This window comes from Labeo rohita, chromosome 21, assembly GCF_022985175.1.
Source record: "Labeo rohita strain BAU-BD-2019 chromosome 21, IGBB_LRoh.1.0, whole genome shotgun sequence".
In the NCBI taxonomy this organism is placed as follows: domain Eukaryota; kingdom Metazoa; phylum Chordata; class Actinopteri; order Cypriniformes; family Cyprinidae; genus Labeo; species Labeo rohita.
The window spans coordinates 19,972,598-19,987,581 of record NC_066889.1 but is presented as its reverse complement, the minus strand read 5'-3'; the positions used below and the strand labels follow the sequence as shown (position 1 = coordinate 19,987,581).

General features: G+C 33.2%; 1 protein-coding gene across 4 annotated transcripts; it reads left to right on the top strand.

The window, feature by feature from the left end:
- Positions 1 to 366: 366 nt before the first annotated feature.
- Positions 367 to 14,892, top strand: stom (stomatin). Of its 4 annotated transcripts, none has more exons than XM_051092570.1 (9): positions 367 to 557; positions 934 to 963; positions 1,528 to 1,602; positions 1,932 to 2,041; positions 3,572 to 3,644; positions 6,894 to 6,976; positions 8,660 to 8,863; positions 9,259 to 9,393; positions 13,258 to 14,892. In XM_051092570.1, the coding sequence occupies exons 1-9, from the start codon at positions 497 to 499 to the stop codon at positions 13,444 to 13,446; spliced, it is 960 nt and encodes a 319-aa protein (XP_050948527.1). In that variant the 5' UTR covers positions 367 to 496; the 3' UTR covers positions 13,447 to 14,892. The 4 variants fall into 4 exon arrangements, with proteins under 4 accessions (XP_050948527.1, XP_050948528.1, XP_050948529.1 ...); XM_051092571.1 differs by having other exon boundaries at positions 368 to 557; positions 1,570 to 1,602; XM_051092572.1 differs by lacking the exon at positions 934 to 963 and having other exon boundaries at positions 368 to 557; positions 1,570 to 1,602.
- Positions 14,893 to 14,984: the final 92 nt, after the last annotated feature.

Genomic DNA, 14,984 nt, shown 5'->3' with positions numbered 1-14,984 from the left:
TTTGGATATATATATGCACTCATTCATCGAGTGAATATTCTCTCTCTTCTTTGACGTACGTGACCGCTTGGTGGCTTTTTGGCGCGATTAGAATGCTTCGATTCTCTGATTGGTGGAGGTTTCTGTGTGGAATCATGGGTAATGTCGTTTTCACCATAATACTAATACTAAGAAACGTTGAACGTGATTATTTAAAAAATAAGTTGACTGATGGCTTTAACGAAGGATACACCATCGATGAACAAACTTTAAAGGTATTTAAAGATCTATCTTTAACATTTTCTTAAGTTATCGTTAAAATCTATCCCCCCTTCCTACACACTTCCGTTTGTAGGTCACCGACAACAGTACGTTAGCCTGCCCACCGACTCTCCAGCCCAACCCCATCTGTCCTGTGGAGAAAAACATTACTGAAACGGGATCTCTTGCTGGAAGTGCGTAAAAGATCTGCTCCATATCCATATCAGCCCTGAATAACTCAAAGATATCTCCTACAATGGAAGATGGCAGGGAAACAGCTGCGATGAGAGAGCAGAATCGGAAGGATCGACAAATAGGTTGGCCACTGTTGATTTTTTATTTAATGTCACGTGTTTGCACCGTTGTGTGCGTTGGATATGCGTTGACATAAAACCAATAAGCTAAATGTCTTTGGATCCTGTCTTTAAAAAGATTAATTATGCATTGTGTAATATATAAACATTGGAAGCACGTCCATGCGAACCTTTTTTGTTTTTCTACATGGTTTGTTATTATTGATAGTGCAGCATGGGTGTGTCTTTAAGCCCTCTTGTCCTAAACTGGGCAACAACAGGTCCTCATACCCCAACAAAATTAAAATTAGTCCTGTAGCACTATACAATAAAAGCAGTTATGTTTTAATCAGAACAGTAACCTTTGTTTTGTTGTTTATTATTTTTCTTGTTTGTTTAGATTCTGAATTGACCTCGCAAAATAATAAAGGTATACTAATGAAAAAATGCAGTGACGTAGTATAGAATGGTATGCTGTGATATAGTATAGTGCAATCATGTATGGTATAGTGTATAATAGTATCCCATAGTATAGTGTGGTTTAGTAAAAATGCATCTACAATGCATATAAATGTTATTCTGATTATTTGTGCTGAACAAAATTTGGATTACTTTCTGTCATCCATATGCAAAACCAAACCTTTTGTTGGAAAACAACTTTGGAATAATTAAAATATACCTTGATTTATGCTGTGTTAAACACAAACAATGTTTAAATAGATCTACATTAAATCCTATGTAAAGCATGGACTTGCATATCATGTGGCTGTTGGTCAAAGATCTCGTCTGTAAAGGTTGTGAGTGCAAGGCAGGGATGATTTAATCATTCTGCATTTGCTGTGACCACTGTCCTGCTCAATAATCATATCCAGCTATCAATCTTCCTTTGCACGGACTGTCACAACAGTTAATGTAATTTGCTCAGCATGGATCTGCTCAAGGAAACGTCTTATTTCTTATTAGAGCTGATGGGCTTTTAAACTAATTGTTTTAGGCCACAAATACGGTAGCCTCTTACCGTTACGTTTCTCTGTAGATCGGTGGTGTCACACAATTGATGATACTCAAGGTAGGTAAGGTTTGAAAGCAAAAAAATTGGCAGTTTTGCTTATTTATTTTTTTAACTGTAGGGAAGCATTCATTTTAAGTGTTCATTTGCTATGTGTGGCTTATCGATGTGGTTGAATGGCTGTAAAAAATGTCTTAATGTTGGTAATGCGCTGATGGAGTTCCTTGGTTCATAATGCATGCCCTTCAGCTTGAAAGATTGTGTTTTTACATCCTTGAACTAATGTAATCCATCATTTTTATGAGCTGTTTTAGAATAATGTGCATTGTGACTTTATCTTTTTTATTGTATAGTAATGAAAGTTTATGCACATGTGTATTTGCTTACAGCTTTGGAGAATACAGACAGTGACATTGGATTGTGTGGCTGGATTCTGGTGCTTTTCTCTATCCTGCTCACGTTGCTGACCCTGCCTCTTTCAATATGGATGTGCATTAAGGTACTTTCATTAGGGGATGTTGTACAGCCTATAGTCAAGTATTGTGTACAGGAGTGGCCCTGCAAAACCCACATGTTTTAGTTTTAATATTTGTATAACAGGGTACCCATGGTCAAGGAAAAACCCGGGGAAATTAGTTTTAGAATTATGAATTCCATGCATAGAAAAAAAAATAAAAAATACAAATAAAAAAAATAAAGAATAAATATTCTTCATATATATACACTACTGTTCAAAAGTTTGGGGTCAGTACATTTTTATTGTTTCTTTTTTTTTTTTTTTTTTTTTTTTTTTTTAAGAAATTAATACTTTTATTCACCAAGGATGTATTAAGTTAATAATTAAAAGTTTATTAAAAGTTAATAATAAATAATTTACATTGTTATAAAATATTTATATTTTGAATAAACACTGTACTTTTTAAACTTGTTATTCATGAAAGAATCCTGAAAAAAAAAATTACAGGTTCCAAAAAATATTTGGCAGCACAACTGTTGATATTATCCAACATTGATCATTCTAATAATAAATCCGCATATTAGAATGATTTCTGAAGGATCATGTGACACTTAAGACTGGAGTAACAGCTGATAAAAATTCAGCTTTTCATCACAGGAATAAATTCTATTTTAAAGTATGTTAAAATAAAAAACATTATTTTATATTGTAAAAACATTTTGCAATATTACTGTTTTTTTTTTGTTGGTTTTTTTAATCAAATAAATGCAGCCTTGATGAGCATAAGAGACTACTTTAAAGACTATTACAAGTCTTACTGACCCCAAACTTTTGAACGGTAGTGTATATATATAAATATATATATGGGATAGACCTCTATTAAAATATTGATAAGCCTATAATATAATATAATATAATGTTAATTAAAAATAACTTTAAAATCAGACATTTGCTACAAGTGATTTTAAGCATCGCAGTATTATAAAATACTTCATATTCATTTTGAGATTTGCTAAAGATTACATGTTAAGTTTTTATTACAATATTATTAAATTATTAGTATTATTAAAGATCAACATAGGTGAACGTTAGATGACTGCAAAGTTTATCTAAATGTAAAAATATTAGAAATAAGCATGCACAATTAAATATCTAGTACTGACCAATATGTATCTTTTAGCTATACTCTAAAAGCTCTAAAATTAGTAAATAGCTGGGACTTCATAAGACCAAAAACTCTATAACATGATTTTACAATCCTTTTCTGGAAAATGAAAATTCATTGGTCAAAAGGTGTGAGTATATTTTTGTTGTGTTGATCATTCCCATATCTTACAATCAAATTTGTGTCCTGTTTTTCCACACCAGATAGGACTGATTATAACAGGAAGTGAAAATTCCTTTAATCTTTATCTTTACCATCTTTATCTTTATAAGGATGATGAAGAGCGCATGATAAAGGTTGCCATGCAACATCTAAATTGCACAATTGTGGTCGTTTTACCTTCTGCTGTTTTAAACTGCTGTAATTTAGCCCTTTTTATGAGCTAAAAATACATCTTGTTCCCATAGATAGTGAAGGAATATGAAAGGGCAATTATCTTCCGTCTGGGACGCATTTTACGAGGAGGAGCCAAAGGACCAGGTAAAAGAAAAATAAATCTATGTCTTTTGATCATCCTGATGTAATCAATGCTAGTGGTTTACACATCTTATGTGATAATGATCTGCTCCTGCCGTGTGTAATCAGAGATCACTTGTCTATTGTTTTTGTTGTCAGTGTGGTTAAATGTGACACTTTTTGCTGCTACTCGTTTGCATTTCTGTTGTGGCCGTCCACCACAATGCTGGTTTGTCACAAGGCGAAAAAATAAAACCGCTTGTGCTGTAGAGAAGCAGAAGTGATCTGTTTTGCATTTCCGCTGACCTGAATAAACCACATTTTTTATTATCATACTAGCATTCATTTAAGAATGATATAAACACACATTAAATCATTTTAACCCTGCTCAATCGTACTCAGATGTAATTGAAAAATATAGAGTATATTCGAGAAATATCCCCCATATGTGCTTTCCTGAGGCGTTTGTAAAAGATCATATTACCTGCAAAGCATCACGTTTTATTTCAGTTGTATATTGCAAGGGCACATAATGTCCTTAGTCTTTACAGTTAGATAGTAATAGCTATATAAAAAGGTATTAACGTCTGAGATTGTAATGTCAGGTTAGTCGTACACCTCATGTTTTGTACTCTAGCCTTCTAAGCCATAAAAGTCGCTTGAGCAGATGGCTAATAACCATACATTTTGTTTGAGGCCCTGTTGCTATGATGTCAGATATTTCACTGAGGATTTTGGATCAGGTTGCATGCAGTCCTGTGGTTACAATGGTGATTATGTGATTTTCATGAAGGATGATCTTGGTGACTGGTCATATTTCAATGTTTGGTAACTAAAGCTGAAGTAATTGCAAGTCAGCACTGTATTGATATTCCTCAAACATCCTCTTTCACTTCTTTTTCTTTAATTTCTTCGTAAACTTCTTAAATGGGTTCCATTTCTAGTTTTTTAGACATAATTTTAGCCTTAACGTGCAATCACATTTACTGTTGTTCTGCGAAGTTTCAAAGGCAAAATTCAGTCATTTCAGTAGGAATCTGTGTGAGTGGGAGTTTCGTGTGAGGGAGAAAAAAAAAAAAAAACCCACACATATTTCGCTCATGTTAAGGTTGGTCACGCAAATTTGCAGCATTTGCAGCATTTGCAAACAGAAAGCTGTTTCGTTTAAAAGTGCTTTCTGTTTGAGCTGTCTTTCATACATTTTACAACAAATTTGAAGATTTTTTATATCAAAGTAGGACTGTCACTAACGATTATTTTGGAAATTGAGCCATCGGTTGATTATTTGGATAAATAATCAAGTTATTAGGTAATTATAATGAACGTTTGTGGTAATAAAAATAGATCCAAGCGAACAATAGCCTTTAAAATTACTCAAAATACATATATAATAGCAATGAGGCAGCAATAATTAGTTCAAACAAAGTATCAGAAGCAAGTAATCATATGGTTTTATTCAACAAAACTGTTAAAATACATAAATGTATTATAAACAGTCGAGCTAATGTAAATTACGATTTATTACGAATGACTGCAGAGGGCGCCAACGGCCTGACGATTGTTTTTACACTTCACTGCAATCTGTTCCTTGTTTAATATTGACTAAACAACATTTAAATTAAATGTCCACTTAATTTTTAATATTTGACCATTTATTTATGACAGAAATGCTACAGCCCTTGAATATGTGGAGACAAAACGTGCAAACTGAGCGACAGCTTGAACTTTTATTTTGAAATCGTGATGAACTGTTAGCTTATTGGGAAAGGTCAATATTGATGTATTCTCCTGTGTTTGAGTATGTTTATAAATGATTTACCTTACAAATCTGATGTAACGATGCACGTTGCGTTGCCAGACAAACTTTATAAAAAAAAACAAAACTCACAACAATATGCAGAGATAAAGTTTGAGACGCTCCACACATGTAAATGCTAACAGTTAGTGTGAAGTAGCGTTTAGTATTTTGCATTCAGTGTGTAACTTACAATGATTGACAAAAATATTTACACACTTGTTGGTCTTTTTAAATGCATTTTTTAGTTTACTGTATTGTTACAGTTATTTAATGGAAAAAAAAACAAACAAGTATGTGATTAATTTGAAATCCTAAGCATACCTAAACTTTACCTCCTTTTGCTGCTTTAGTGAACACTGATGTTTTCTTTAGGAAATTCAAATTTATGTAGCTGAAGTTATTGTTAAGTTTGAGTTAGTAGTAGTTGTGCTTGTGTTGGTGTCTCTGTCATGTATCGGCCTGTGCTGTGTTTGGGAAAATGAATCCAGAGGGCTTTCCCTCCAGGAATGAACTTATGAGGATAGTGTCTATTATTAGCATTAGCCCACTGACTTTATCCCTCTTGCGCCCTGAATGTCAACAGAGGCTTTTCACAGTCAGCTTTCTATATCAAAATCTTTTCAATAGTACTATTTGAGGCAATAAATTCACTTTTGATGGCTAGGTGCCATTTATACTATAGGTCTGAAAAGAAAGCTTGATTCCTTGGTCCTCTTTGAGGCTACAGGGGTCTGCAAACAATTTGCTGTGGGCTCCTCCTCCACAGCTTTATTTAAGGGTGGAATGTGAGTGGAATTTTCCACAGCAGAGTATACAAACCTCTGAACAGACTAACAAATCTTAACGACTCTTTGGAAAACCTCCCGGTTTTGTTTAGAAACTGCAGGGATGACAAATTAAAAGCATTAACTACTACTAAAGCTCAAGAAAATGAACACAGACCTATTTGTCTTCCTTGTCACATATTGCCAAACCGTTCTTATTGTACTGTTTTGTTTTGTTTTTTTGCAACCTTTTGATTCTCTAATCAGCATTTGTTTTACCAGGCCTGCCTTTTATATTTAGAAACTTTTTTTTAAAGAAATTAATACTTTTATTCAGCAAGAATATACAAAAATGTATATTTCAAATAAATTAAGATCTTTTGTACTTTCTATTAATCTATATATTTATAAATTACTATTAAATAACTGTCAGTAGATTACATTTTGAAATCACTCGTCGTATAAATAATCCTGTAAATTGATGCAACTGTTGTACTGTAAAGCATCAAAGCAGATGTCAGTGTGATCATTCATTACACTCGTGAATGCAGTCAGCTGAGGCCAGTTGAGGCGGTGAGAATGGAATTTGGTAGATTGCCAGTTGCACACTCTGAAGATCAGCCCTGTTTCTGAGTTACTGATTATGATGCTCTGAGTGTTTTGCTGTTGTTAAATCTTTGGCCGTATGTGTGTGTGTGTTGTCTCGCACAGGTCTCTTCTTCATCTTGCCGTGCACGGACAGCTTCATCAATGTGGATATGCGCACCATCACCTTTGATATCCCCCCTCAGGAGGTGAGATCACACACACAAACACAAATCCTTAACTTCAGCCTCTGTTTTAACACAAAGAGTGTGTCATCTTTATGATGGTAATATTTTTACTACACAGTTTAATGTACAGGGACTTTTTAAGTAAATCATTTGTAGGATGACATCCTAAAAAATCCCTTTTATGGAGCTTGTTTTGAAGTTAGGTTTACAGTTTCATTTTGTACCACTTGTGGTAGAATACGTATGTGTTTATGTATTTTAGTGCTGTCAAAATTAGTGTGTTATGCAGGTGATACATTTTTCCAGTTTTTAGCTCTTCAATCGCACGCACAAATGCAGCGGTGCACGCTGTAGCCTCTATCATTTCATATTAAAGCGTGAGTGAAACTACTAGTATGCGTGTCAGATCCACGTCATGTTCAGCAGCGGCAGCTCTTAGAGTAATAGCAGCCAAATAACCTAATAATCCAGGTGCTGTGATGTCTATTAATCAACGAACATAAGAAAAAAGAGGAAATCACTAACTTTTGTAGCTTTAAGGATTCATCTATATTTAATATGGTATTTAGTGTTTAATAACTGTATTCAATTTCTGTATATTTCCTACTTGCTGAAGGGCACAGGTAAGTAATGGGTTTATGTATCAGTAATACTGGTATCAGTGATATTCACCAGATATTAAAAATATACTGTCTTTATGTTGTTTCTACATTAATTTGAAGATTAAATGTGAAATTATTATATTATATAAAAGTATATTTTAAAACTTTAATGTTAGGTGGGATTAATTGCGATTAATTTGTTAATTTTTAAAAACTGATTAACACTAATTTATTAATTTGTTTATTAGAGAAGTTACTCACCAGGGCTGCATTTATTTGATTAAAAATACAGTAAAACAGTAATATTGTGAAATATTATTACAATTTAAAAGAAATGTTTTTTATTTTAATATATTTTGAAATAAATGTTATTTCAGCAGCCAGTCTGAAGTAATAATGGTTATTATTATTATGAACGTTGAAAACCGTGATATATCAGGATTCTTTGACGAATAGAAAGTTCAAGAAAGAAAAAAATCTATTTGAAATAGAAATCATTTGTAGCGTAAATGTCTTTACTCTCACTTTTGGTCATTGACTTAATGCATCTTTTCTGAATAAAAGTATTAATTTCTCTTCTTTTTTTAAAATCTTTTTTAGCCCAATCTTTTCAATGTTAGTATATCAAAATATTAAGCAGCACAACTGTTTTTTAACAAATGAGAAATGTTTTTTTTTTTTTTTTTTTTTTTTTTTTTAGAATAATTTGTGAAATATCATGTGACACTGAAGACTGGAGTAATGACTGCTGAAAATTCAGCTTTGCCATCACATAAATAATTTACAATTTAAAATGTATTCAAATAGAAAACAATTATTTTAAATTGTAAAAATATTACTCTTTTTACAGATTTTTTTTATCAGATAAATGCAGCCTTGGTGAACATAAAACATAAAAAATCCTAATTATTTAGCTTTTATATAACTTTTAAATGCATCCTTGGTAACAAAAAACATACAAAAAAACTTAATTATTTAGCTTTTATTTAACTTTTTACTGGTAGTTGCATTTGCTTTTGTTGTTTTGTTCTTGCTTTTTTTTACAGGATATTACCCAAATTATGTTTTTGATTAAATAGTCTTTGTGTATTCATCCTCACAGGTGCTGACAAAGGACTCCGTGACAGTGAGTGTAGATGGTGTAGTCTACTACCGTGTGCAAAATGCAACACTGGCAGTAGCCAACATCACCAATGCTGATGCGGCCACTCGTCTGTTGGCACAGACCACCCTAAGGAACGTTCTGGGTACAAAGAACCTTGCAGAGATCCTGTCTGACCGGGAGGAAATTGCCCACAGTATGCAGGTAACACACTACACAACACATACAAACACTAACAATACACAAAAAAAGAGTTACACTTTTGAATGAATAAATCACCCAAAATACAAATTGGAGCTTATTCCGTCATTGAATTGGTTTTGGCTAGACTTGATTCAAGCAGACATTTTATATCTTTAGGCAGTGCATTCACCGTAGCTCAGCCAAGACGCTGACTTATCCAGCTCGACTGAAATGCTAGCGCCTCCTTCATTATTTCACACATGGCCCGCCGTTCGCTCATTCCATCTGACATCCTTTAAAAAACTGGGGAACATTCTTTATGACAGGCACACTTGGCACAGCGCTTCAAACATGAGGAGCATGAGGAATCTCTAAGAAAAAGTGTTTAGACTTGACTCTTTGTTTTTTTTCTTTAGTCTACGCTAGATGATGCCACAGATGACTGGGGTATTAAAGTGGAACGTGTGGAGATTAAGGACGTCAAACTTCCCCTGCAGCTCCAGAGAGCCATGGCGGCTGAGGCTGAAGCAACCAGAGAGGCCAGAGCCAAGGTAACATGCTTTTGGTATTTAGTGAAGGTCACTGTTGTTTAGACAATCATAACAGATGTCTTTTATTATATATTAATCGCGATTAATCGCATCCAAAACGTTTTTGTTTACTTAATATATGTGTGTGTACTGTGTATATTTATTATGTATATATTTAAGAAGAATATTTTGTTTATATATAAAATATATTTATTAATTGCAATTAATAAAGCTTAATTGCAATTAAAAACGAGTTTTGTTTACATAATTTATGTGTACTGTGTATATTTATTGTGTAAACATAAATACACACACGCATATGTATATATATTTAAGAAAAATATACATTTTATATATTAAATATATTTATTAATCACAATTAATAATGATTCATTTCAATTAATTGCATCAAAATTAAAGTTTTTGTTTACATAATTTATGTGTGTATACTGTGTGTGTATATACACACACACACACACACACACACACACATATATATTTAAGAAAAACATGTTGTTTATATAATATATTTATTATTATAATTAATAATGATTAATTACAATTAATCACATCCAAAATAAACTTTTTTGTTTATATAATGCTTGTACATATTATGTATATATAAATACACACAGGTATATATTTAAGAATAATATGTTGTTAATATATTATATATATTTATTAATTGCAATTAATTACGAAATGACGATTAATTTACAATTTAATTAATTGTAATTAATTAATTTAATTAATAACACTTAATCGCACTGAAAATGAAAGTTTTTGTTTACATAATTTATGTGTGTGTACTGTGTATATTTATTATGTATATACAAATACACATGCATATATGTATATATATATATGCATGTTTCTTAAATATATATATATTTAAGAAACATGTTTATATATTATATATATATATATATATATTATCAGTTATATGAATATAAATATATACGTAAATATATGTAAATATTTTCAAAATATGGACTATATGTGTGTATTTTATATATACATAATTAATATACAAAGTAGACATATTATGTAAACAAAACCTTTTTTTTTTGTATGTGATAAATGGCGGTTAATCGTTTGACAGCATTAATATATATATACATAGACAGATATAACAAGATTTTGCTGGCAAACACATATTAATCATCCTCTCATTTACATGCATGTACATATTGTAGACCAAATTACTGGAGTTTGTGTGAGATAAATGCAAATGTTCATTTTTCTGAGCCAAGACCACCGCAATACTCTCATAGGAAGCTGGAAGTGACAACTCCTTTCCTGTTTCTTTGTGTATTTCCCACTAATTTTTTTCTGTTGATATATGTGAGAGCCTGTATCTTGACATTTCCAGCTGTATGCCTGGTTAACCTCTTCCATGTGCAGTTGATTTGCCCTCCTTAAAAATGTTCATGAGAGCACAGGGTCTCCAAAGAACATGGGAAAGGAAGTTTAATGAGTTTATTTTTGGGGCACAATTATTCTTGCGTGCTTAGCTGAGATAGAACAAGTACGTTTTCTTCAAATCAATGCCCCCCGGCCTACATCAGCCACACAGCGAGAAGTGGGAAACCGCTGTCCTGGTTAGTAAAAATGTAAACCGTATATCTGCATCAATGTGGGTGTTTAGCAGATACTTTCAAAAGAAATAACGTGCAGCATAGGTTCTCAGCTGATATCAAAGGCTGTGCATTTATTGAAACTTCAGTTCATCAAACCTCAAATTCATCTTTCACTTGGTAGAAATATTCAGACAAATATTAGTCAGATGTGTGGCAAGACTTGATCCACAAAAAAACATGAACAAAACTATGCAAAACAAAAAAGAAACCGGACCCAAACTATAAATTTCTCTGTTTCACCAGACAAATTGTAGTTGAAACTAACAGTATTCATGTTTTACTCCAAGACAACCAGTATTTTAAGGAATAGTTTACCCAGAACTGAAAATTTTGTCATAATTTACTTACCCTTAAATTAGTGAGTTTGTTGAGAAATGAGTTTATTTCTTCTGTTGAGCACAACTTTTTGGTAACAAAACAGTTGATGGCAGCCTTTGATTTTTGTGTGAACTATCCCAAAAAATACAGGTTCTCTTGCAGTAAAATACAAATATGGTTAGTTTTAACCACAAGTTTGGTGGTTTTTCTGGTGTTTTTTTTGTGAAACCATCAAGAGACATTTAGAAACATTTCAAAATCTGTATTTAAAATTTGTATAATTTTAATAATCGTAAAAAAATTCTTTCAAACATTTTTGTGGAAAAAGAAAATAGTTATTGATTTTAAGAACATATCTATTTGCTAGAAACTTGGTGCTGAAAGATCACCACTTGATGTGCAAAGTATACTTTTTCCTGTTACTTAAAGAATTAGTTCAGCCAAAAATGAAATTTGGCTAAACATCGCCTGATTCTTTGCAGTGAATGGGTGCCGCCGGAATGAAAGTCCAAATAGCTGATCGGTGTGTAAGAAACAAATCCATCTTTAAGGCATTTTAACTTCAAACTGTCGATTCTGGACAAAATACTAGTCCATAGTCTATAATAATGCTTACTCCTGTTTTTATTTGTAAACGGTGCTTGATCTATGTGTATTTTGCTCCTAATTCAGAAATGATGACTTTTTCACTGGAGAAAGCATTTTTATGGATAGAGGAAAAGTGTTTTAATGATGGATTTGCTTCTTACAAACAGCTTTTCTCTTCTCGAGACAATTGATGGTCTTGAGTCTTGTAGATTATTTATTTTTTTTTATTTATTTTTTTTTTTTTTTTTGGCATTTCACATTTACTTTTAAATAGTATATGGTATATAGTAGATGGTATAGCAGTGACAGGAAATGAAGGGGGAGAGGGTGGGATCGGGAAATGTCCACGAGCTGGGACTCAAACTCGGGACGCCCGGAGCGCAATGGCGCTAAATATCTGTGCGCTGCCCACAAGGCTATCGGCGCCGACGTCTTGTGGGATTATTGTAACGTTTTTATCAGCGGTTTGAACTCTCATTCTGATGGCACCCATTCACTGAGCAAGTGATGCTATATTGCTACATTTTTCCAAATTTGTTCAGATGAAGAAATAATTACTCCAAACCTGTATGAGTTTATTTCTTCTGTTGAGCACAAAAGAAGATGTTTACAAGAATTTGGTAACCAAACAAGTGATGGCAACCATTGACTTCCATAGTATGGAAGAATAATTGGAACAACTTGAGGGAACAACTTCATAGTTCATGATTTTAAGAACATATTCATCTCCATCCCACATCTCCATCTTAGATGAGCGTGAATACATTTTCTGAAATTTTTCAATTTTGGTTGATCTATTGCTTCAAAGGAACAATGAGATAAACGTCAAGTACTGTCATGAAACTCTAGATACTGTAGGCTAATGGGTTGTTAACCCAAACTGATAATATCTGAAGTGTTAAACTACTTGGCACAAGCTGAATGGTTCATGTTGCATACACAGTCAATGAGCTTGCTGCTTTACATTACGTGGCTGGTTAGCATTCACTAGAGCATTTTGCAGCAACCCTCCACCTCCCCAGCTCCACCTGTATAGATCTGCTACGGGTTATTATATATGCTACTTGTGCAGCAGCAGTATGTTTTAAATACTCCCAGCAGCAATAACCTACAACAACAGCAGCAGTGTAGCAGATCTGTTCCACCAAGACCAAATACATTAACATTAACCAAATCCATAACCATGCTAAAAGAGCTGTCATGATAAAACTCAAAGTATAAATGTAGGGCAAAGAGTGGGAGTCAGTTTGAAACTGGGTTAAGGGGTGGAAGTTTTCTGCGGTTTGCTAAATCAAGACACACATGCTTTTTTTTCACACCGCCTCTCTGCTGTTTGTAGGTGATAGCCGCTGAGGGAGAAATGAATGCATCGCGGGCACTGAAGGAAGCATCTCTGGTGATCGCTGAGTCCCCCTCTGCTTTGCAGCTGCGCTACCTCCAGACCCTCAACACCATCGCAGCCGAGAAGAACTCCACCATCATTTTCCCTCTGCCCATTGACATGATGCAGTCCTTTGTGAAGCACTGAAATAAGAGCCAGATAAAGCTACCTACACACACACACACAGATGCATCCTTGCAGAAATGAATAGACTGACATTATATAACATGCACTCATGTGAGTATAACATACAGCTGAGTCCAGAAGTTTGAGACCACACTGAATTCTGGTATTCAATTTTTTGGAAACTAAAAAGTAAGAAATATTTGAGGATATGTTTGCAAGTCACTAATGAAGTGAAAATAGGTCATCGAATTAGAGATCAGGTGACTCTGTACAGATGGTCTGATATCCTAGATGCTCTTTGGATGAACTCAAATCATGCTGGAGAACAAGATCATCAAGTTTTACAAATATATTTAGTTTATGCAGCTCAAGTGAAATATAGATAAATTCCGAAACCACTCATTAAATACAAAATAGAAATGTTTTCACTAGCGGTCTCACTTTTGGACTCTACTGTACATATGCCACATAAACAACCTTTTTCTGAGATGTGGTCTATAGATGTTCCTTGTAAAGATCGGTTTGCTTTGTCAGAAGGAAATCTGATGCAACCAAACAATTTTAAAGTCATAAAATGTTTGGACTTGAAGTGAATAGGACTTGTGAACTATTTCTCTAGTTGTAACAAGAATAGTAGAGCAATACAGACCGGAGATAATTAGAGGTTAATCTTTAGATACTGAATATTGCGGTGATGTTTGGCTTTTTGGTTGATAGTTTATGGAACATCTCCTGGTTATATGAGTGCATGTTTGTGTGCTTCAGGCATATGTAACCTAACCTGCTTGATTGCCAAATCGATAATAAACCATCTAAAGGATTATTTAAATAGTATCAGGTGTCAAAACATGAACTGACAGCAGTGCTTATTGTGCCTACCAGTTTTTCTTGCTTTCTTGAACCTTTATTAACGCTGACTGTCAATACGAAAGCCTTAAGCCATATCCATTTCAATTACTGAATTAATATTTACAGGTTTACATGTTGATTTTTAAAACAATGCATTTATACATCCATTTATCGCTTGATTTATAAAATCTTCTACCTTACTGTTTTATCTACCAGACATTTACATACATGTAATATAATGTTTTTACATAAAACCGCAGCTGAAAACAAATTAAGCTTATGGAGGTCAATGTTTGTGCTTTTAATGACTGTATTTTGCCTCAGATATCAGGATGGAATTACAGACTTGTCAATAATGTGAAATTACTGTCAGTGCTTCTGTTTATGTTTTCACAATATTTCCCATTTTTTCATCATGTATCAGTCTATTACAATTCTATATGTAATTGTTTATTCTGTCATTTAACTGATGTATGCTGAGTATCATGTTTGTTATTTTGTCTAACTCTGTTTTATGTACATTGTAATATTGTAGAATTGAATATTGAGTGATTGTCCCATTCTTTTTAGTAAATCATGTGTAATCATGAATTAAAAGTACGTAAACCTTTTACCTCATTATTTTCCCAGACTGTTATTAATATGATGCATAAATCAGTCTTTGAAAAAAACACTCTGGAAACATTTTGGGGTTGTGGTTCTTTATTGTA